Source organism: Pristiophorus japonicus, chromosome 11 (genome assembly GCF_044704955.1).
Source record: "Pristiophorus japonicus isolate sPriJap1 chromosome 11, sPriJap1.hap1, whole genome shotgun sequence".
Classification (NCBI taxonomy): domain Eukaryota; kingdom Metazoa; phylum Chordata; class Chondrichthyes; family Pristiophoridae; genus Pristiophorus; species Pristiophorus japonicus.
In genome coordinates this window covers 78,632,396-78,656,728 of record NC_091987.1, presented here as the reverse complement: position 1 = coordinate 78,656,728, position 24,333 = coordinate 78,632,396, and the positions used below count along the sequence as shown (strand labels likewise).

The window sequence follows — 24,333 nt, the reverse complement described above, 5'->3', positions numbered from 1 at the left end:
TCCGGCGACGTCCTGGCCCTCATTCCTCTGGCAACGTTTGGGCCTCCATCTCTCCGGCGCGTCCTGGATTTCCTTCCTTCATTGTTCTGACCTCCCCCCGGCCGCTGGTCCCACTCAACCGCAGAGCCCCTGGCGAGTACCTGGTGTGCACAATGGCTGTGGACACTCTGACCTCTCCTCCTTCCACAAAGTGGACCTCTGACTCTAGTCAGCAGCTAATACCTGTGAGAGGAATGCATTACCTCAAATCTCTCACCCCCACTTCTTAGAAACAGCATAGGAGGCCATTCGTCGGAGATGAGGGGGTTGACTTATGAGGATAGGTTGAGTAAATTCGGCCTATACACATTGGAGTTCAGAAGAATAAGAGATGAACTTATTGAAACTTATAAGATAATGAGGGGGCTCGACAAAGTGGATGCAGAGAGGATATTTCCATATTTCTACTCATAGGGGAAACTAAAACTAGGGGACATAGTCTCAGAATAAGGGGTCGCCCATTTAAAACTGAGATGAGGAGGATTTTCTTCTCTGAGGGTTGTAAATCTATGCCCCAGAGAGCTGTGGCAGCTGGGTCATTGAATATATTTAAGGCGTAGACAGATTTTTGAGCGATAAGAGAGTAAAGAGTTATGGAGAGCGGGCAAGAAAGTGGAGCTGAGTCCATGATCAGATCAGCCATGATCTTATTGAATGGCAGAGCAGGCTCGAGGGGCCAAATGGCCTACTCCTGCTCCTATTTCTTATGTTCTTGTGTCTCATTGTGCTTGTGCCAGCTCTTTGAAAATTACTTCCATTTACTTACTCTTTCCCCATAGCCCTGCAATTTTTCCCATTTCAAGTATATAATTATCTTATTCCAATATAAGCTGTCTTGCAGCACCTTACTCATCCATTGGTGTTTACAGTCCAAGATACATTGGCCCGGATTTTGTGGTCAGCGGTAAAGGGCGCCCCTCACGGATGACCTCAAAAAGCCGCCTACAATAATCTAGTGGGCATTACAGCCTCAATTTTGTTTATTCCAATTTGACATTGAATTCGGCACCATCTGTGGTGTCCAACAACGATGCAGGTAATCAGAATGAAGAAAAGTCTGGGTTATTATAATTCACATTTTAATCATTGTACAGAAATAAATATTGGGACAAACACATGGGATTAAGGTAGAAGCTGAAATATGAAACTTAAAAAAATATAAATACATAATTTTTATTATTTTAAAATCATGCAATTTTCAATTATTCTTCTGAGGGAATGGGACATAAAATTAGTTTTTTAGGGACAGATAGATTGATCAGCATTAATTATGTCTTAATACACCATTAAAAATTCCGTTACACCTGATTAAACATTTCGATTGGTTCTTACAGCTAGAATAGTGTGTAACAAGTTGATGTTCAAGTCAAATCGTGGATTCTGTGTTGATTGCATCTGCGAAGACTGGAACAGCGCACCCCGTGAAGGAGCAGGGTATCACTGATAGCAACTTCTGGATTTCTGTGTGTAACTGTGCATGTGCGGATGCCAGAAGCTGCTGTCAATGTTACACAGTAAAGACGGTGAGCAGTGACATTTTTGCCCTCCTTAAAACCGCAAATTCTGGGCTATTACCTATAACATAACTGGGGAGCTGTCTTCACTGTTTATGCTTCACAAAGAAAGCAATCACAGAAATATACTGCCCCTCAAGCCAGACATTCGAGGTTCATGCCATTAGAGGGATGACTTTGTCAGTGGTTGTAAGGGGCCACCACAGCCTTTAACTTCTATGTTACTAGATCCTTTCAAGCAAAATCAGGGTACCCATGCATAAAGCAGACACCTTGTTTGCCAGGAATAATTCCTTTCTCTATTTCCTTATGGAAAGCAGGTAGCAGCATGAGATCATATTGTTCCTTTTCCATCTTATGGGTTTCCTCAAAGTGCAGAAAGTTATTGACGACACACATGTGGCTATACAGCATTCTAATCCTGATTCCACAGACTTAATGACCATTAATATGCAGTTGGTCTGTAACCATGGACACAAAATTATGCACATACCTGCTAGTCTGCGGGCTGCCATGATTCCTTGTTTTACAACAATCCATGGTGCCACCATTATTTGAAAGAGCAAATGGCACCTTTCAATAATCACAAGAGGCGAGCAGAAATATGAGGCACATGCATCTATCAGTATTCAGATCAAGCAGATCATCCACATTTTCCAATAAAGGGTCAGATGCTTAAGCAGATGGGAAAGTGGGTGTTGCCTTCAAAGATTATTGTAGTCTTGACTAGTATGCAATTTTACCATACAAGGCCAACGCTGAAACAGTCAGAAGATATGTCTGCTTAGAATCATATCATACAGCACAGAAGGAGCCCATTTGCCCCAACGTACTCATCATCATAGGCAGTCCCTCGAATCGAGGATGACTTGCTTCCACGCCAAAAAGCTCACAGGTGTTTCAATGAAGGACTTAAAATTCCAGGTCCCGAACTAAATCTTGAAGGGTGAAAAATGCCTGTGGGTGGATTTTTTTAACGTGTGGTGGCCGTTGCACACCAGCCATCACACGGGCTTGACAGAGCTAGGTCTTGGTCCAGTGGCAAGGATTAACCAAGACGACTGCTGCACGGACCTAGTGCGCACACATATTGATGCCAAGAAATGGTCACAATACTCCAGCTGAAACCTAACCAGTAATTTATAATGGTTTAACATAATTTCTTGCTTTTGTACTCTATGCCTCTATTTTTTTTTACAGCCTTCTCAACGTGCCCTGGCACCTTCAAAGATTTGTGTACATACACCAACATGTATATGTTCCTGTGCCATCTTTAAAATGTACCATTTAGTTTATATTGCCTCTCCCATTAAAATGCATCACTTCACATTTCTTTGTGTTAAATTGCACTATCTCCATAATTGCTCTCTGTCCTGTATCAACTACCATAAATACCAATCTGTTCCTCTGCTGAAACTTATTCAGCCCCATTCCAAATAAATTCACAGGACACAGTTGAAATAAATCTCATTTTATTTTTGCTAATTTGCAAGCATGTGTATTGTGCTTGACCCAGTTCCCCTTTGTGAAAGTGTATGGTGTGTGCCATTTACTATCTAATCTAATGCTTTCTCAGTGTGATAACTGGTTGCCAAATGTCAGTGCATGCTTCTTGGGATGGAGGTGGCCCAGTAATTTATTTTGCTAAGTCATGAAATGGCCCTGCAATTATATGTTACATTAGCTAGCTAGACCCACAGTATCTGGCACACTGTCATTTGAGTGGGGTGCCTGGAAGCTGTTGTCACTCAGACAGTTCCATCATCTATGCCAGCACCTGCCATCCCCTTACAGATGGCCACTCCCTCAGCTCGCTCAGTGATCTGTGTGGAAACAGGCTGTTGGGCAACGACGTCATAGGGCTCCTGTATACTGCAGAAATGTTTCCATACCCACGGATCGTAAGCTCTTTTCTTCTCCTCTGGCCTATGTTTGGTACTTTTTAATGCAATCTATTTGATGCCTCCTGTGTTGAACTTGTAACTTATTTATCTTTTGTTCAAAGTCACTCAGAGTTTACAATACTTTACCATAGAGGTTTACAGCACAGAAGGTGGCCATTTGGCCCAGAGACTATGCTGGTTCTTTTCTTGAGCAATCCAAAAATAATCCCCCTGTTCTGCACTCTGCTTCAAGTATTTACCTGATTTTCCCTTAAAATGCAATGGTCTCTGTGCAACCAGTCGATACTCCAACAACCCTGTGTGTCAATATTCTCTCTCATTCTCAGTAATAATTTCAGATTGATTCCTAGTCACTTGACTACCCAGTCTGAGGAAATAGTCTATGCCTATTCAGTATCAAAACACTTCATAATTTAAAAACATTTGAATTTCCTCATGGCTTTTTCCTCTAACGGAAATAGTAACAGTATTTCAAGTCTCTCCTCACAACTATGGTTTCTCAACTCTGGCATCACAAGTGAATCTACATTGTTTGCTCTCTATGGCTTTAATGCCTTTTCTATAATAGAGTGGCCAAAACTACATACCACATTAAGTTCCATTTTCCACTTGTTTAATCAATGCGTATAAGGTGGCCAAGGTTAATGGGAAGACTAGAAGATTGGAAAAATTTTAAACGACAGCAAAGAATGACTAAGAAAGCAATAAAGAAAGGCAAGATAGATTACGAAAGTAAACTTGCGCAAAACATAAAAACGGATAGTAAAAGCTTTTACAGATATATAAAACTGAAAAGAGTAAAGTAAATGTTGGTCCCTTAGAAGATGAGAAGGGGGATTTAATAATGGGAAATGTGGAAATGGCTGAGACCTTAAACAATTATTTTGCTTCGGTCTTCACAGTGGAAGACACAAAAACCATGCCAATAATTGCTGGTCACAGGAATGTGGGAAGGGAGGACCTTGAGACAATCACTATCAGTAGCGGGGTAGTGCTGGACAGGCTAATGGGACTCAAGGTAGACAAGTCCCCTGGTCCTGATGAAATGCATCCCAGGATATTAAAAGAGATGGCGGAAGTTATAGCAGATACATTCGTTATAATCTACCAAAATTCTCTGGACTCTGGGGAGGTACCAGCGGATTGGAAAGCAGCTAATGTAACGCCTCTGTTTAAAAAAGGGGGCAGACAAAAGGCAGCTAACTATAGACCGGTTAGTTTAACATCTGTAGTGGGGAAAATGCTTGAAACTATCATTAAGAAATAGCGGGACATCTAGATAGGAATAGTGCAATCAAGCAGACGCAGCATGGATTCATGAAGGGGAAATCATGTTTAACTAATTTACTGGAATTCTTTGATATAACGAGCATGGTGGATAGAGGTGTACCGATGGATGTGGTGTATTTAGATTTTCAAAAGGCATTCGATAAGGTGCCACACAAAAGGTTACTGCAGAAGATAAAGGTACGCGGAGTCAGAGGAAATGTATTAGCATGGATAGAGAATTGGCTGGCTAACAGAAAGCAGAGAGTCGGGATAAATGGGTCCTTTTCGGGTTGGAAATCGGTGGTTAGTGGTGTGCCACAGGGATCGGTGCTGGGACCACAACTGTTTACAATATACATAGATGACCTGGAAGAAGGGACAGAGTGTAGTGTAACAAAATTTGCAGATGGCACAAAGATTAGTGGGAAAGCGGGTTGTGTAGAGGACACAGAGAGGCTGCAAAGAGATTTAGATAGGTTAAGCGAATTGGCTAAGGTTTGGCAGATGGAATACAATGTCGGAAAGTGTGAGATCATCCACCTTGGGAAAAAAAACAGTAAAAGGGAATATTATTTGAATGGGGAGAAATTACAACATGCTGTGGTGCAGAGGGACCTGGGGGTCCTTGTGCATGAATCCCAAAAAGTTAGTTTGCAGGTGCAGCAGGTAATCAGGAAGGTGAATGGAATGTTGGCCTTCATTGCGAGAGGGATGGAGTACAAAAGCAGGGAGATCCTTCTGCAACTGTATAGGGTATTGGTGAGGCCGCACCTGGAGTACTGCGTGCAGTTTTGGTCACCTTACTTAAGGAAGGATATACTAGCTTTGGAGGGGGTACAGAGACCATTCACTAGGCTGATTCCAGAGATGAGGGGGTTAACTTATGATAGATTGAGTAGGCTGGGTCTTTACTCGTTGGAGTTCAGAAGGATGAGGGGTGATCTTATAGAAACATTTAAAATAATGAAAGGGATAGACAAGATGGAGGCAGAGAGGTTGTTTCCACTGGTCGGGGAGACTAGAACTAGGGGGCACAGCCTCAAAATATGGGGGAGCCAATTTAAAACCAAATTGAGAAGGAATTTCTTCTACCAGAGGGTTGTGAATCTGTGGAATTCTCTGCCCAAGGAAGCAGTTGAGGCTAGCTCATTGAATGTATTCAAGTCACAGATAGATAGATTTTTAACCAATAAGAGAATTAAGGGTTACGGGGAGCGGGCGGGTAAGTGGAGCTGAGTCCACGGCCAGATCAGCCATGATCTTGTTGAATGGCAGAGCAGGCTCGAGGGGCTAGATGGCCTACTCCTGTTCCTAATTCTTATGTTCTTATTCCACTAACCTATGTCTTCCTGAAGTCTTTTACAATGCTCTTCATTGCCTGTCAAACCTCTTACTTTTGACTCAACAAAAAATTGAGATTGTATTCTATATTCATATATGCATTGAACAAAAATGAACCCAATACTTTCAACACATCCAGTCTCAGCAGTCATGTACACAACATTCAAATCCAACTTCCAGACTCAAAATATTTTTGACCGTTGACTCATTCCTTTTCTTGGTTCTCATTTTTTTGGCATGTCTTGCCTCTCCATGTTTTTAAACACTAACTCAGCTTTTTTCTTTCCCTTTCTCCCGAGATAGTGTTTATTTATTTATTTCAGCCAAGATTCGGTTTCTATTCCAGGGCTAGAAATTGGCCAGCCTTGTGCCCGTTTTTTTTCAGCGATATTTCACCTTTTTTGATGATGAAAGATATTCACCTAAATTGGCCAAAGTTGTATGCCGGCGGTTTTGAAATACCGCTAAAAAGCAGACCATCGTCATGCAACACCAAAAAATAAAGCAATATCGCTTTAAATTGGCCGTTCAGCACACCTATATTCTGCGTCAAAAAAAACACCCGAGAAAAGCCTGTGTTGCAACCCCAAAAAGAGTGGTAAGTATGAAGACCTGCAAAGAAACGAATTAAAAAAATTTATTTTTTAATTATTCTGCAGCAATTACTTAGTTAAGGGTCTTGTAAATGTTTTGTGATTTTTTATTTTTTGCAATTTCTTTTTGGTGTGTTTTCTCCCCCCTCCCAGGGCCTGTCTTTTTAGCGGTAATCGGCCTCTGACTAAAGTTGGTGAAGATCGCAGTTTCCACCGTGAATCCTCGTGCAACGCTGATTTTTTACCGTCGGGTGCATATATTAAAAAAAGCGATATTTGTAATGGTATTTTGGGCGAAAAATGCTGAAAAAATACCGCTGTCGCTAAAGGACCAATATCTAGCCAAATTAGTTTTATTCATCCTGATCTTGCTCTCTGGTCTCAAATCTAGACATTCTGCACCCCCTGCCATACTTCAACTCCTCCCACTATGCATTATTTACCCTCTCAAGGACAGTGGTGCTGTTTCAGTTCAAGTGAAGGCTATCCCTTTGGAATAGATCCAGAACTTGCACTAATGTCCCAAGAATGTGAACCCTTTCCTCCTACACCAAGCCTGTAGCCACAAGTTGACCATCCTAAGCACATTTTAAGTCTTCACCCATGATCCTTTATGGGGCAAATGTGCCGAATGTTAATGTGGGGACTACCCGTGATCCTCCTTCACATTAAAGCATTATTGTTTCTCACTTCAGCTTTTAAAAAGATGCAGCCACCATCCTCTCCAAGCATCGTTGTCTCCAGCTTAAAAGGGAGATTTTTGTTGGTTAGTAAAGTTTGGATGAGTAGGAAGCTACCAGAATTTGGCCCACTCAATCTCTCAATATTGATCATGTTCTGAAGGATTGAGGTGGGTCTCTTGTAGAAGTGCCACTTCTGCCTTTAGTTAGCTACGAATTTATTTTTGTTCAACTGACTGGTTGGCTTCTTTTACATTTGGTGATATATTCTGAGATAATAGAGGACAGATTGGTACATTGAGATCATTGTTGTTTGTGAAAGCTGCAGGATTACCTTCTCCACTTGGAGTTTCCCACATGCGTAGGATGGGGAGTTCTAATTTCACTTACACGGCTATGCTTGGTGGATGTGTTGCTCCCACCCTTTTCCTTACAGTGCTTTCACACATGTACCACCATAGTTAGTCATTCCTCAGCACCATGCCCGCTACAGATTCTTCTCCACACTTCCATGCCCACCACAGTCATGCCCTATCCCTTGGATACTTGTCTGTGACCTGGGGCAATAGATTTTGGGCAGTGAGATAGGCCTCTCATATGCTCTTTCCTTTCTCTGTGCTAGGTTCTGCTCAGTCAAGTTTTGATTCACAAGGGAGCCTGGCAGGACTGAAAGACTACAATGTCAATTTCCATGTGTGTTAAGGGTCTGAGTGTCTTTGCATTACTTGATGTGCAGCATTTGTTTTTCTGTATGGAATTACATTATATACAGGTTTGTTTGCAATACGTTAAGTACATCAAGGATCCAATATCTACTAGAAGAGTCCATGGTAACAGACTTACAAATTTTACACTTAGGAAGGAAACAAATAACTTGCAATATAAAGTATTTTTTCCAAGTTATTTTTTAATTAAACATTATAAGTACAATCGACACATAACTGTTAATACACACTGTAATGATTTTTTTTCCAGTCTTAGCAAATAGCCTCCTGCCTCCAGACAATGTTAGTGGCAATCTTGCAGGTATTCAACGAACCAGCACCAGTATGTCTTCATGGAGGATCCTTGGTTTTAATGCCCATAATAATTTAGTAAGTTGCCAACAAAAAAAATCTTACCGGTGGAGACAATTAGTATTTGAAGCTTATTACTGTTTTCATGTGAAATTCCTAGGACAGTCCTTTGCAGAAATAAACCATCAGCAGTGATCCATCATTGTCAAAATCTTACACATCTCTGCTGTGGCCAACATTCCATCAGTGAATGTCAGGTCTCATTATTTCTTAAAGCTGAAACTATGAAAAGCATTCAGTGATAATCCGCATGAATTGATGTTTTATTTTATCTCATGAATTCTTTTAGACCAATCATGCACACAGGAAAAAATACAACTCATTTTCTTTACAGGTCTAGAAATTCAAATATCATATTTTTGGAAGTGAATTGTCTCTTAGTAAGTTTAAGACAAAATAAATCTGCAAATAGTTAAGACTTCCACAAAATATTTTAGAATAGGCATAATGTGATTTAATGAAGTCTGAATTTATGCAGTTACACATTTCTAGCTACCATTAGAACAAGTTTTTGCAAACAAAAGACAACATTTAATTTTAGACTTCACACAAATTAAGGAATGTCAATTTAAGGTACATGCTGCAGCTCAAGAATGATACAGAAACAAAATATCACAACTAATGTTGCAGTAAATCCATCATCATTTCACAGTGGAAACCATTTAGATTTCCCTCTTGGATAAGATCCCTGGTTTGCACAGTCACCTCACTGCACGAATTTGCTTTGAAACTCTGAAAAGTGACAATTGCAACCTTTGTTCTTGATTTATTTTTATAATTGTAATGTTACAAGGTATTGCATGTGCCTTGAGTGAACTGATGCTCAGATGGTTTTGTTAATTATATCAAATGAGTTCCTGAATGGCATCTACCAAATGGATTCTGCATACAGAATATATGTCAACTATCTGGTGTGTTTTGTTGACTAAAATATTGTTCAATATTCAGTTTACATAAAATGAAATTAAATATTTAAAAACATTTTTCTTATTTGAACCAATATGCAGTTACAGTACATGCTTTTCTTTATTTAAGGCAAATGACAAACAATGCAAATAATTGAGTTTCTATATTTACCTACTTGAGAATACAACATAACAATTTCTTTTTGACATTTTCAAAGGTTGCATACAAAGCATGCAGAAGCTTATGTTTGGTTTGGTCATCTTGTAGGTTCTAAATATAAATGTTTGAGCAACAATAAAACAATTAAAGGTGAAAACAGATGCCAGTGGTCTACAACAACAAACCTATATACAAATTTAAAATTATTATATACTTAAAAGTACCACCATTTACAGAATTCACATTTGGTAGCAAAATATAATGGTCAATAAGTCCTGATTGCAACATAATTTCATCAGCTCTATATGGAATGTTATAATGATGCCATGTTAAATATACTGAGTTCAACCTAATCATCACAGCCAATTTACTTGGGGAGGTCAGAGGGAATATTAGGAAGCCTACACTAAGGAGAGAAGCTCAGCAACAAACGTAGGTCAAATTTGACCAATTAAATTTTTTAAAACTAGTACAAGTCTTCGGATAAGCCATATGACTAGGATAAATACACCATAATGCAAAGCTAAAGAGATGCAGGTTATAAAAAAATTACTTGAAAGGTAAAAGTTCACATTATTGCTATTAGTTTTGCTGCTACAGAGTAAATGTGAGTTAAGTGTACTCTGACTTTTTAGCTTTGTGTAGAAAAAATATATTTATATCTCTCCATATTCATCACCAGTAGCAGTTTAACCTAAAAAGAGAGCAAAGAAATAAGAGGTAGTTTGGAGTTCCATTGTAAATCAATATTAAATGGTATAGCAATGACAATTATAGTTAGAAAAAGGAGGGCTCGAAATTCGGTACGAAAACGGTATTTTTTTTGCCAAAATTACCATTTTCGCTTCGCTATCAAGCCATAAATTCAACCTTTAATTTGCGCAGCAGTAAAAAATCGGCATTGCATGAGGATTCGCAGCGCAAACCGCGAATTTCGGCAACTTTCGTCCGAGGCAGATACCTCTGCGAGAGGAGCCCTTGGGAGAGCAGAGAAACACCAAAAAATTGGGGGAAAAAAAAAATTCACAAAACGTTTACAAGACACTTACTTATCGATTGAATTGCTGCAAAAGAATTAATAAAAACTTTAAACTTTCCTTTTTGCAGGTCTTCATACTTACCGCTGCTGGCAGGCCTGCTACGACAGGTTTTTCTGTTGGAATTCTGAGCGCAGAATACGGGTGCAGTGGGCGCTAAATTTTAGGCGAAAACGCTATTTCGACTGTTGCACGACGGTGCTCCTCTCCCAGTGGTATGTGGAAAGCACCCTCGCACAAAGGTCACTGAATTTTCCGCCAACTGGGTTTTTGTCAAAAAGGTGAAATTGCACTAAAAACCCGGTCGCAAAATCGATGAATTTCCAACCCAAAGACTTTAATATTGGTCTCTGCAATCGGAGTGTAATCCTACCCTCTACACCAGTTATTAAGGGCACTTAACTTGGTGGTAGCAGCTTTTAAGAATTGTAATTAAAGAATGCATAATGCAGAATAGTAGACCAAAATGAAAAAGGCACTGTGGATTAATCAACTAGTTTTAAAAACCAGGGGCAGGTGCTGAAAGCAAAAGAGATGGCAGTGGTTTTCTTGCAACAGAAATGTATAAACAAACATTTCGTCGAGTTTTTAAACTTGAAAACAGCACCCAACATAAAGATAAATCTAGCCCAGTATGAAGCCAGAAAGAAAACAATCACTGTAGACTGAGTCACAGAGCATTTCATTTCATTTCTGCACAAGCATTCACAGCGGAGTGCTCCATCCACGTATTAATTTGTGCCCATGACACCAATACATAAGTGGCATCAGAGGTTTTACTCAAAGCCTGTGATTTTTGAAATACTTATCTTGTTAAAAACATTCAACAGTTTCTCATGTATGCACCGTCAAGGGGGTGACCATCTGCTTTCATTAATAAGTATACATAATAAGTATACTAGATGTATCTTTTAGGGACATACAACACAAAGCTTAGCACTGTCAAAAACTTGTGCTAGAGCAACTATAATGCAAGGCCCAATTCAAAGTTTATTTTTGAGTAGCCATCCACAGCTTGCATATCAAATTTATATCAGAAATTACCATTGACATTTTAAATGGTTAAAAGTTTTGAGACATTGATCCATCATAAGTCTATCTAATTTGTGTCTCAATGTAGGCTAGGCTATTGTGCTTTTGATATTGTACAGAAGAGTGTTTATTTAAAGAAATGCAAAGCAGGCATGCTTTGAGAAGGGATGCCAGGCATAGAGAGAGATGTAAAAAAGTTACTTGAAGGCAAAGATCAATCAGCGAGAATGGTCAGTGGCCTGAATAGCAAGCATGAAGAAACTGGAGGGGTTTAAAACAGGTGAGGCTGCTAGCATAAAAACTGTTAGTTGAAAGACACAAAAACATCATGCAAAGAATTAAAAAAATGGAAAATGGCACTAGTGAAGTAAGTACTTCAGATACCAATGTCTGTTTACTCTATGAATAGTTGGGTGAAATGCTTATTTTAAATCAATGTTTTGCCATTTTCTGTATATTTGTGCTGGAAATAATGCTTATCCAAGTTTCTTTTGACAGATTAGCAAGGAAGCATACATGTGGGCTTTTGCAACCATTTCCATCATCATGGTACAAAAAGATAAATAACCTGCTGTTTCTCAAATAATACTTAGTATAAGTTGGAGTGCTAAAACTGTTTAAAAATACATGCACATTTTTGCTAACAAGCACTAAAGTTGAACTTATTGGGATTCCTTTGAAGAGTCAAATTTTTTTTTTAAATCACTCAAGGGATTGTCCTCAAGAACTCTGCACAGTATTGATTTTTGTCACCGCTTTGTTTTCAGGTAGATAACAGGACAGATGATTTTACAGTACCACAGCTTTAAGGTGGATATGACTAACTTAACTGGTGCTTATAAACTTGCTGCGATTAACACTTTTGACCCCTTTATCGACTAGTTTAGGAAAACAGGAATACAATTACAATAGGTTTCCATTATCTGAACTTATTTTATCTAAACTACATTAGAGTCTACAGCGCAGAAATAGGCCATTTGATCCAACTGGTCCATGTGGTGTTCACATTCCACACAAGCTTCTTCCCACTAATTACCTCTTCCTACCCTTCCCCTCTATCCCTGTCTCAATCATTTATGCATCAATGCTATCTGCTTCAATTACTCCATGTGGCAGCAAGCTCCATATTCTCAATCTCGTAAAGGAATACCTCCTAAATTCTACATTTGATCCGTTAATGGCTATCTTATATTTATGCACCCATCTTTTGGACTCAGCCACAAGTGAAAACAGTTTCTCCACATCCACCCTAACAAATCCCTTCATAATTTTAAAGATGTCTAACACTGCATGGCCTTGTCAACTGGCGTTGATAACTTAACAAATTTTAACAATTTATGCACCCGTTATTTCCAGATCTCCGGTTTTCTCCTCCCATGCAGGTTCTTACCTTCCAAGGAATAGATGGCCTCCTTATTTCAACATCGTATCTCCAATTTCAGAGTCAAAATCATCTATGTTTTTTTCTTTTATGTATATAATGAACAGTGGTCCAAACACAGATCCATGCAGGACTTAGAAACTTCCCATTTCCCTTAAGTCCTACTCTTTTTCAATCCATTTTGTTACTTGGTCACCTGACTCCACACACTCTTGACCTTTGTCATGAGTCTCTTATGTGGCACCTTATCAACGGCCTTCTGAATGTCCACATCCACTGCATTGCCCCGTATATTCTTTTCTTCAAAGAATTCAGTAAGTTGGTTAAGAATTATTTTCATTCTAGAAATCTATGCGGACTATATTTATTATATTTTCTATCGAGGTTTTCTTCTGTCCTTTTAGCAAATATTCTAGTATCCTTCCCTCCACTGACGTTAAGCTAACTGGTCTATAGCTCCCTGGATTAGTTCCATTTCTCTTTTTGAATTAGGAATTACATTTGCTGCTGGTCAGTGCTCTGGCACTATTCCTTTTTTCCTCGATCATCAGAGGCAGTCCCTCGAAATCGAGGAAGACTTGCTTTCACTCAAAGTGAGTTATCAAGTGACTGGACAGTCCAATACAGGAACTACAGTCTCTGTCACAGGTGGGACAGAGTTGTTGGAGGAAAGGGTGGGTGGGGCGTCTGGTTTTCCGCACGCTCCTTCCGCTGCCTGCGCTTGTTTTCTGCCTGCTCTCGGCGATGAGACTCGAGGTGCTCAGCGCCTTCCCGGATGCTCTTCCTCCACTTAGGGTGGTCTTTGGCCAGGGACTCCCAGGTGTCGGTGAGGATGTTACACTTAATCAAGGAGGCTTTGAGGGTGCCCTTGAAACGTTTCCTCTGCCCACCTGGGGCTCGCTTGCCATGTAGGAGTTCAGAGTAGAGCGCTTGCTTTGGGAGTCGTGTGTCAGGCATGCCAACAGTGTGGCCCGCCCAATGGAGTTGGTTGAGTGTGGTCAGTGCTTCGATGCTGGGGATGTTGGCCTGATCGAGGACGCTAACGTTGGTACGTCTGTCCTCCCAGGGAATTTGCAGGATCTTGCAGAGACATCGTTGGTGGTAGTTCTCCAGCGATGAGGTGTCTACTGTATATGGTCCACGTTTCTGAGCCATACAGGAGGGCGGGTATCACTACAGCCCTGTAGACCATAAGCTTGGTGCCAGATTTGAGGGCCTGATCTTCGAACACTCACTTCCTCAGGCGGCCGAAGTCTGCGCTGGAGGTGGTGTTGAACCTCATCGTTGATGTCTGCCCTTGCTGATAATAGGCTCCCGAGGTATGGAAAGTGGTCCACGTTGTCCAGGGCCGCGCCGTGGATCTTGATGACTGGAGAGCAGTGCTGTGTGGCAGGGTCAGGTTGGTGGAAGACCTTTGTCTTACAGATATTTAGTGTAAGGCCCATGCTTTCGTATACCTCGGTGAAGATGTTGACAATGACTTGCACGCAGACGCAAGCGTCGCCGTGTACTGTAGTTCAACAACAGAGGATGGGACAGTCTTGGATCTGGCCTGGAGGCAACGAGGGTTGAACAGGTTCCCACTGTAGTTTAGTTCCACTCCTGCGGGGAGCTTGTTGAGTGCGAGGTGAAGCATTGCAGCGAGGAAGATCGAGAAAAGGGTTGGCGCGATGACGCAGCCCTGCTTTGACCCCGATCTGGACGTTGATTGGGTCTGTGATGGATCCGCTGGTCAGGATCATGGCTTGCATGTCGTCATGGAGCAGGCGGAAGATGGCGACAAACTTTTGGGGGCAGCCGAAACGGAGGAGGACGCTCCATAGTCCCTCGCGGCTAACGGTGTCAAAGGTCTTTGTAAGGTCAAAGGAGGCCATGTACAAAAGTTGGTGCTGTTCCCTGCATTTCTCTTGCAGTTGTCGTGCCGTAAAGATCATGTCTGTCGTAGCCCGTAGTGGACGGAATCCGCACTGTGACTCCGGGAGGAGCTCCTCAGCCACAGGGAAAAGACAGTTGAGGAGGATTCTAGCGACAACTTTCCCAGTGACTGACAACAGGCAGATTCCTCTGCAGTTTCTGCAATCGGACTTGTCCCCTTTTTTAAAGATGGTCCTGATTATTGCATCTCAGATCTCCCGGCATGCTCTCCTCCTTCCAGATGAAAGAGAGGTCATGCATTCATGCCAATAGTGTCTCTTCACCACACTTTAGTGCCTCAGCAGAGATTCCATCTGCTCCCGATGCCTTGTTGTTCTTGAGTTGACGGATGGTCTTTTCTAACTCGTGCAGGGCAGGGGTTTTGCCGAGATGGTGGTGGGTAGCATCCTGCGGGATGGAGTCGAGGACACTCGTGTCAAAGACAGAGTCTCGATTAAGGAGATCTTTGAAGTGCTCCTTCCAGCGGGTCCTGACTGCCTCCCTGTCCTTGATGAGTGCCTCCCTGTTCTTGGCCAGCAGTGGTTTGGGCCCTTGGGTGCTTTGGCTGTAGGTGGACGACTGCGATGAAGAATCCTCGCATATCATGGCTGTTGGCCAGTTGCTGAAGCTCCTGTGCTTTTTCCACCCACCATCTATTCTTCAGGTCGTGGGTTTTTTTGTTGGACCTCGGCCTTAAGCCGTCTGTAAAGCTGCTTTGTTGCTCCAGAGTTGGGTTGTTGTTTTAGGTTCCGAAATGCCCTGCGCTTGCGGTTTATTAGCTCTTGGATCCCCTGGTCATTCTCATCAAACCAGTCCTGGTGTTTCCTGGTTCAGTGACCAAGCGTCTCTTCGCAGGCACTGGTTATGGTGGCCTGAAGGACAGACAAAGCGCTGTGGGCACTCTGCGTCTTAGGGTCATCAAGGGTCACCAGGTTAGCAGTGAGGCGCTGGCTGCTTAAAGCTCACTTAGCTGGGTCCGAGTGCCCCGGCGTGGATTTTTCTGCAGCACTGCTTCTGTTGCCGTCATCGCTTTGGGGCTGTTTTGATGACGGAATGGATTAGGCGGTGGTCTGTCCAGCAGTCGTTGGCTCCTGTCATGGCGCAGGTGACGTGCACATCCTTGCAATCCCTGGCTCGGACATAGTCGAGCAGGTGCCAGTGTTTGGAGCGAGGGTGTTGCCGCAATGCCTTGTACTTGTCCCTCTGGCGGAACACGGTGTTAGTGATGACACGGTCGTGTTCTAGACATTGTGTCAGGAGCAGGGCACCGCTGGAGTTGGTTTTCCCTACCCACTCTCTGCCGATCACGCCTCCCCAGAGGTCTGTGTCCTTATCGACTCTGGCGTTGAAGTCGCCAAGGGACACGGGACAGGGATTGTTCGAGGCTGGAGTAAAATCCCGCTTTGGCCTCATCTGTTGCGTCGAGTGTTGGGGCATTTGTACTGATAACTGTGGCGCACTGGTTCTGGGATTGGGTGAGTCGGAGAGTCATGAGAAGTTTGTTAATCCCACAGGGGGACTCTGAGGCGGTCGACCAGCTCATTCTTGATGGTGAAACCAACTCCGTGGAGGCGGCATTCTTCCTCTGGTTTGCCTTTCCAGAAGAAAGTGTAACCTCCATCTTGTTCTTGGAGCTGGCCTTCCCCTGTCCGCTGGGTCTCGTTTAGGGTGGTGATGTCGACATCGAAGCGTCTAAGTTCCCGGGCAACGATGGCAGTGCGGCGTCCCGGTCTGTCGCTGTTGGAGTTGTCGATGAGGGTCCTGACGTTCCAGGTCCCAAACTTCATTTTGAAGGGTGAAAGATGTCTGTGCGTGAGGTCTTTGCACACCGGTTACCACAAGGGATTAGCAGAGCACGGTCTTGGTACAGTGGCAAGGGGGTCCAAGACCACTGGAGAGCAGGCACTGTATGAGCCTAGTTGCCTATGGCAGGATGTGAGCTGTAAGCTTGGTGCTGAGTAGCGCCTTTCAGTGAGATGGTGAGAAAACAGAGGCTTGGCTGAGGACAGGCATTGGGATGGTCAGAGGTCCACTGTGTGGAAGAGGTCAAATAGGTCAGAGTGACCACAGCCATCGTGCACACCATGTGCTCGACAGAGACTCTGCCGTTGAGTGGGGCCAGCGGCCGGGGAGAGGCCAGAACATCGCTGGTGGAGTGAAAGCCAGGAAGTCACCGGAGTGATGATGGCCAGGGAGTCACCAAAGGGATGAAAGCCAGGGAGTTGCCGGTGGTGTGAAGGCCCAAACGTCGCCGGAGAGAAAGCTCATGCATGAGGTAGGGCCCAAACCTGTATTTGAAGCTGGTCAGAGGCTCACCACCATTGAGATCGGTTGGAGCAGCTGAGTCAGCCAGTGGGAAGCGAGAAGCGAGGGTGACTCAAGATGGCGGATGAGATAGCAGCTCCCTATGGATCTCTACCCTAACAAACCTTCCTCTGGTCATCTGCTGCCATCCTTCACCTCTCTCTCTCTCTCTCTCTTCCCCTCCCTCAACCTGAACCCCCCCCCCCCCCACTGCCTAAGCCCCCTCTGGCCCCAACGTCAACTCCCCAAAGTATTTTCCTGTGCTAAAACCAGTACTGCAAGGGCCCACTGCCCATCCTCGACTTACCTTCCTTTCCAGGTCGACCTCCTTTCCTCTAACCTTTCCCTAGTTCCTTTGAATATCTATGGGTGCAATTTATCGGAACCTGGGGCCTTGTCCTCAAGTTTGGCTACTTTGTCCAGCAACTTTCCATCTCTCCTGACTGGCCAATTCTGCTTTTGGTAGCCTCTTCAGTGACGGTGGAGGCACAGCATCAATTCAGCATCTCTGTTATTTCAGCATCATCTCCTGTGAATTTATCTTGCTCATCCCTTAGTGGCCTGAACACTATCTTCATTCTTCTTTTGTTACTTAGTTGCTTTATTATTTCTTAAATCAACTAATCCTAAATAGTACAATAAACTCAAGGTATCCAAAATAATTTATAGAACCTAAAGCTATGGACAATCAAAAGTATACAGCATTCTGCAGATATGCGACAAGCAGTCGAGCTAAATCAGATTTGCAAGCTTTAAAAAAATGTAAAAATAAGCGATTAATAAATATAGTATAGTGCAGAGTCCCCATTATGATGAATATTTAAGTTCACTAAATGCATTTGAAAAATTGTGAAGGGCAACAAAAAATGATGCTTTTTTTGCTATAATGTTAATAACTAACTGCAAAAGTCAATAAAATAATTCCACTCCTCAGATGATATGGTTTTAAATTACAGTTCCGCTTCATTATAAGACATTTTGTTCGCAATGTTGTCACCATGAAGCTCCCCATTTTTCCTGTGTTGCATTTTATGGTGTTATGGGACATTTACTTCACTGTGGCAACACTGTTGGCTTTTAATGATGACCGTGAAGTGAACAAAGAAATTCAATTTAACTGAAGTGGCTTGACAGTGGGCAATAGTTTCGACATAATGGCAGTGTTTATGTACACTTTGCACTATAAATTAAGCATCCAGTCCACAATATTGTTGTCCTCATTCTCCCACTGTTGACAATAGTGCTGATAGCCGCACTAGTGATCATGAGTGGAAGAAACCTACAATTTTTCAAGCAGGCACATTTTTCCTCAAAGCACACTCTTAGTGATCCCAATATGCATTATGAATGTGTTTCCGTATTACAGCCCTGTCAACCTCTCTCAAACTTTTGCTGCAAGACAGAACTTTGTGACAAAGATAGAAATGGCACATGAGGAAGCATGCAGGTCACAAATTAAGGAAACAATCACAGGCTTGCTGTGGCCCACATAATAAAAATCCACAGACGGCATAAGACATGGACATGGCAAATACCAGGAATGTAAGCCAATACAAAAACGAGCAAATACAATTCCAAATTCACTACAGTGCTTCATGTTTGATGAATCGGTCATTGATAAAAATGAATTTCTTTCCCCAATTGGATGGTTACAATCCTAACAACCATGGTGCCATAATATCACAGGAAATGTATTTTATTCTCCATTGGATCAATTACTCATTGATGTTAGAAATAGGAACACAACGTACAGCAGTTGCCATTTCAACCACTCAAGCCTGCTCCTCCAATTAGATTATTCAATTAAATATATAGCAACTTTATATCAGGATTTCCGGATATCAGAATAAACTACTGAATCAGACTTGTAGATCTTGTTGGAAAGGTTTCCTCCTGAATGATCTAGTTGAGCATAAATTACTGGGCCCTAAAATAAAACAAAGAAAGCAGTTATTCAGATTTCAATATTTTTTGTACATTATTTAAAAATTGCAGACACATGCCGTTTCTCATTCAAATCTAAAGGTTAATTTAACAAGCTAGGCAAAGTCAAACTGAAAAGTCAGCAAACTTCTGTCAAATTTATTTTTCCACAGCACAAAAGAGAGTGCTGCACGACATTCTTTTTTCAAGCTTTGTGTTTGCTCATATTACACACATCAGATATGTATGATGAATTTGGATTAAGGTAAAGTTACCCAAGGGAAGCAGTTAGGTTTAAGAGCCATCACACAAGTGGTGTCATATGACATCTTTCAAAAACATTGCAATAGAGTCAAAGTCACTGATTATTTTCCCTGATGAACTAGCCTTACTCCTGTGGTAAATGGAGAATTTATTGCTGCAATCAATAAAAAGGAGAGCTATACTCAGAGTCCTTATAGTAGGAGTACTTAATTAAAAAAAGTGAAGATAATAATGCCAAAGAGTGGAGCAATTTCCTCTTTAGTTCTTGATACCTACATTATGAAGGTCTAAGTAAAATATTCCACATAATAATGCTCAGTCTCAATCTCAAATCACAAGTCTTAAAAATCATTCCTCCTAATGTCACATTTGGATTCTAGAAAGGTTCCTGCAGATTGGAAGTTAGCAAATGTAACCCCGCTATTTAAGAAAGAAGGGAGAGAGAAAATAGGGAACTACAGACCAATTTGCCTGACATCAGTAGTCGGCAAAATGCTAGAATCTATTAAGGACATGCTAAGAGGGCACTTAGAAAATAATAACAGGATTGGGCAGAGTCAACGCGGATTCATATTTGATGAATCTGTAATTGATAAAATGTAACTAGCAGAATAGATATGGGGAACCAGTGGATGTGGTGTATTTGAATTTTCAGAAGGCATTCGATAAGGTGCCACACAAAGGAGCTTAGTGCAGGGACTGACTAAAGGTGGTAACCAGTCTGCTGACTTACCGAGTTGGGGAGGGGGTAGGGGGGGGTGGAGGGGAAGAGAGAGGATGCAATTGTATAATCAGAGTCTGGGAGAAGCAAAGGCACAAATTGGAGGAAATCTATTCCCAGTCCCTTGCCCTATTTATTTTTAGTGGAATTTATACCAAACAAAATATAATGGGCCCAAGTTTCCACATGATTTGCGCCTGATTTTTAGGAGCAACTGGTGGAGAACGGACTATCTTAGAAATCGCAATTCGCCACATTTTTTTTTCTGCAGTTCTAGTCAGTTAGAACAGTTCCACTTTGGAACAGAATTTTTTCTTCAAAAGGGGGCGTGTCCGGCCACTGACGCCTGATTTGAAAGTTTCCACAGTGAAAACGTACTCCAAACTAACTTAGAATGGAGCAAGTGAAGATTTTTGTAGAACTGAAAAAACCTGTTCTACACATTAAGAAATCAGGCGCAGGTTACAAATTAGGCGTAGGGAACGAGGGGGGGGGGGGGGGGGGGGGAGTCATTAAATTCTATAATAAATCCTTAGTTATACTTATACAAATAAATCCAACCTGAATAAACATTTATAAGCAAAGAAAAGATTAAATAAACCATGTTCCTACCTGTGTGAAAGTTCTTCAGGCAGGCCTTTAGGAAGCGGTTTGCCGTCGGGACCGAAGGCTGAACGGGCCGGGCCCGAGATTTCGGGCAGGGCCCGTCCCCAGCACCAGAGGTAGGTGGCGTTGGGTCGGGTCGGGGAGAGAGGTTCGGTTCGGGTCCCGGGGGGGGGGGGGGAAGAAGGAAGAGGGAGGGAGGGAGGGAGGGAGAGAGGGAGGCAGGTCGGGGAAGGTCAGGTCGAGTGGGAGCGGCAGACGCAGACGGGTCGGGTCGGGTCGGGGGGGGGGGAAAGAGAGAGAGAGAGAGAGAGAGAGAGAGAGAGCGAGAGGGAGGTCGGTCAGGTCGGGGAGAGAGGTCAGGTCGGGGGGTGGAGGGAAAAAGAGAGGTCGGGGAGGGGGAGGTCAGGTCGGATCCAGTCCGGGGGCGGGAATAGAGTCGGGTCGAGTCGGGTGGGAGCGGGAGCGGCAGATGCAGACGGGTCAAGTCGGGTCCGGTTGGGGGGGGGCGGGGGGGAAAGCAGGAGCGGGAGGCGGCAGGAAGCAGGAGCTGGCCGTGGGAGGAGCCTTATTCACGCAGCCCCAGTGAGGCCATTCGGCCAGGGCTAGGGGCTGCATGCTTCGGGCCCCTCCCACACAGTTTCGGGCACCTGGAGCTACTGCACTTGCGAGCCCACTGTAGCGCGCATGTGCAGAGCTCCTGGCACTGTTTTCGGCGCAGGGTCCTAGCTCCGCCCCCTACAGCTCCTGCTGCACCGCGCCGAGGGCCAGAGGGCCTGCAGGGAGGTGGAGAATACGGAGGGTTTTTTTTAGGCGCACTTTGTGGCGCGAAAAACGGGCGCCCGTTTTTTATCGTGTGGAAACTTGGGCCCATAGAGAGATATCATTGCTGTAACTGGCGAGCAAACAGATTTGCCCATTAAATTTCAATGAGCTTTTGCATGGCAAGCTGCTGCAAGTGGGAATTATTAATGAACAGCCAGAGCCTGAACCAGGAGATGTCAGTTAAAATATTGAATTCAACGTCAAATCAGGTACAGGAAAAGTGAACTGGAGAGGGAAAGAAAGAATAAATTGAGAGAAAAAAAGAGACCAAGAAAAAGTTTTTAAAAAAAATTTAATTTGTATATTAAAAAACAATTAAAAGCTGAAGGAATGAGACTCCATACACTTGCAAAAGTAAAAGCAAATAGCTCAACTCTCTGCCCGCGTTGGCCCTTCTCCTGGGGATGCATGCGATCTGTCAAAAGACATTTTGACAGATCGCAAGTGACGGGTTCAAGCGCATGCATTTCGTGCGCCTAAACTTGGAACTTGCTGGGCCTTTTCGGGCGCATGTGCAAATCATACGCACCTAGAGAGACCAGAATGTCAGGGCCATTATTTTTACATTAAATTCTGGCCAATGAAACAAAAAAGCAAATGACTGTAGTTGCTGAAAATGAAAAACATAAAAACGTTGGAAACACGGGTCAGGCAGAATCAGTGGAGAGAGGAAGGTAGGGTTAATGTTTCAAGTTGATGAACTATTGTCAGAACCATCGGCGATTTGGACAAAGTCACCGATTTGAACCCTACCTTCCCCTCTCCACAGACGTTGCCTAACCTCCTGAGTGTGTCCATGACTCAAGATATATTTCTCCTGCTTAGAGATAATTTGTTTATCTGGAGGCAGCAAAAATAAAGTTTAAAAACTACTTTGCAGAACTGGAACTGAACCAAGACAGAAGACACTTTGGTTAACAGGTCCGACCATCTTTTGCGAGACATTTTGCCTCTCCATTTTCAGATTCTACAAAAGATTTATACTCTTCTACACATTTTGTACAAATATGCAAGGACAATATGTAGATTGGATATTTTCAAACTGAAAAGCCAAAATAAAATTTCACTACATATTTGGAGGTGCCTGATTAAAATGCCATGTTTATTATGTTCAATGAAGAGGCACAAATGGAGGATCAGCCGATAAACCAAACAAGCGTACAACATTCTACCAGACTGATTTCTAACTAAGAAAAATGCAAGCATAAATCATACCTGGAGTGGGCCAACAGAACTGTGATTCAGTGAGTCCTCCATGTCTGACTCTGCTGAGCTCTTCAGAGGTTGTTCAGTTGGACAGACATGTTCTACAGAGCTGCCATGTTTTTTTCAAGGCACATTGTAGCATAAAGCAAGCACCAACATGCAACAATAAATGGCGGGGGTAGGGAGGAAGCAAATGCAAATGGTATGAGGTACAAAGTAAATGGCACAAATAACACATGCACAAAACACATGGCTGTAAATGAAGCGTTGAAACACCCATGTTGGCCACTTAATGCAATGTGGCACCTAGTGAAGTGAATTGTATCTTGCCATTTATTTTTGGCGTGGTGCATACTGAGAATTAGAACAACATATTGGCCATCTTTTGTTCAATTGTGGTGCAAGAATGGGTTTCCAAAGCTTTGGATATAAAACCAAAAACAAACACACATGCAAAAATCTACAAGTGTAAATTAACAGGGATGTGCAAAAGGTTTGTTTCAATATAGTACCAATTTCTTAGCACAATTAGCCACAAATAGTACATTATGTATCGAGGCAGGAAGAACTTGACACCTGACAACTTGAGAAATAATCCATGTAGATATTTTTCAAAAAATGTATTTACACAGACTTATACAAAATTTCAGGAACAGAATTCCCACATAGGAAATTCTGTATGTGAGTCAAGCCATCAAGGGAACGCATCAAGGAAACCAAAAAAGGGAGAGGTTTAAGTACTACTGCTATCACCCATGGTTCCTGGCTTTCACAAATAAATAGATAGAGTCACGAGATGCAATCCCCAAAATACAGATTTAAAAAATACAAAATCCGATGTAATAAAATGTGAATCTGGCTGGAGTGCGCCTGCTGATGGGGATGGAAAAGTCAAAGCAAAATTGGCAGAGGCCCAAGATCAAGTTATATCATAAATGGTCAATATTAAACTGCATTAGCTCTGGGAGAGAGAAGAATAAAAATAAATAATTTCTGCCTTTTATTCACTCTCTTTCTCTGCATCACTGTTGTAACAGACCAGAGTGCTCAAAATCCCTTCAGTATTTTAAGATTGAGCTAGAACAGCAGCTTGCTTCCACTGAGCAGCAACCAATGAATAAAGGTTAAATGGGTGAACTAAATTGAGGCTCTGAAGAAATGTATGATACAAATTACAGACATTTGTTTTGTGGTACAAGGCCCATCTCCCAACAGGAAGGTGACAATTACCCATTAATAATCAAGAGATGCAAGTTTCTGCTTAGGCTGCAAGATTAAGCAGTCGTCTTGTTGGCAGGTATGGACAAGGTATGATGGGAGCGCAGGGCAAAAAAAAAAAGTAAAAATCTGCAGGATGCTAATCTCTGGTTACCTCTGGTGTCCCCCAAGGATCTATCCTTGGCCCCCTCTTATTTCTGATCTACATACTGCCCCTTGGTGACATCATCCGAAAACACAGCGTTAATTTCCACACGTACGTTGACAACACCCAGCTCGACGTCATCACTACTTTTCTCGACCCCTCCGCAGTCTCTAAATTGACATCCAATGCTGGATGAGCAGAAATTTTCTCCAATTAAATATTGGGAAGACCAAAATTATTGCTTTCAGTCCCCGCCACAAACTCCATTCCCTAGCCACT

At 42.6% G+C, this 24,333-nt stretch overlaps 1 protein-coding gene across 3 annotated transcripts in view; it reads right to left on the bottom strand.

The window, feature by feature from the left end:
- Positions 1-8,239: 8,239 nt before the first annotated feature.
- The window catches only part of LOC139276106 (myelin protein zero-like protein 1), a 125,548-nt gene continuing 109,454 nt past the window's right edge, over positions 8,240-24,333 (bottom strand). The window contains exons 5-6 of one of the 3 annotated variants that reach the window (XM_070893596.1): positions 22,701-22,800; positions 17,378-19,076 (exon numbers count right to left, since the gene is read on the bottom strand). In XM_070893596.1, the coding sequence (XP_070749697.1) occupies positions 18,975-19,076; positions 22,701-22,800 (202 nt within the window). In that variant the 3' untranslated portion in view covers positions 17,378-18,974. Of the gene's footprint in view, positions 10,176-17,377; positions 19,077-22,700; positions 22,801-24,333 lie in introns of those variants that run through there. The other 2 variants (XM_070893604.1, XM_070893607.1) reach the window with 2 other exon arrangements.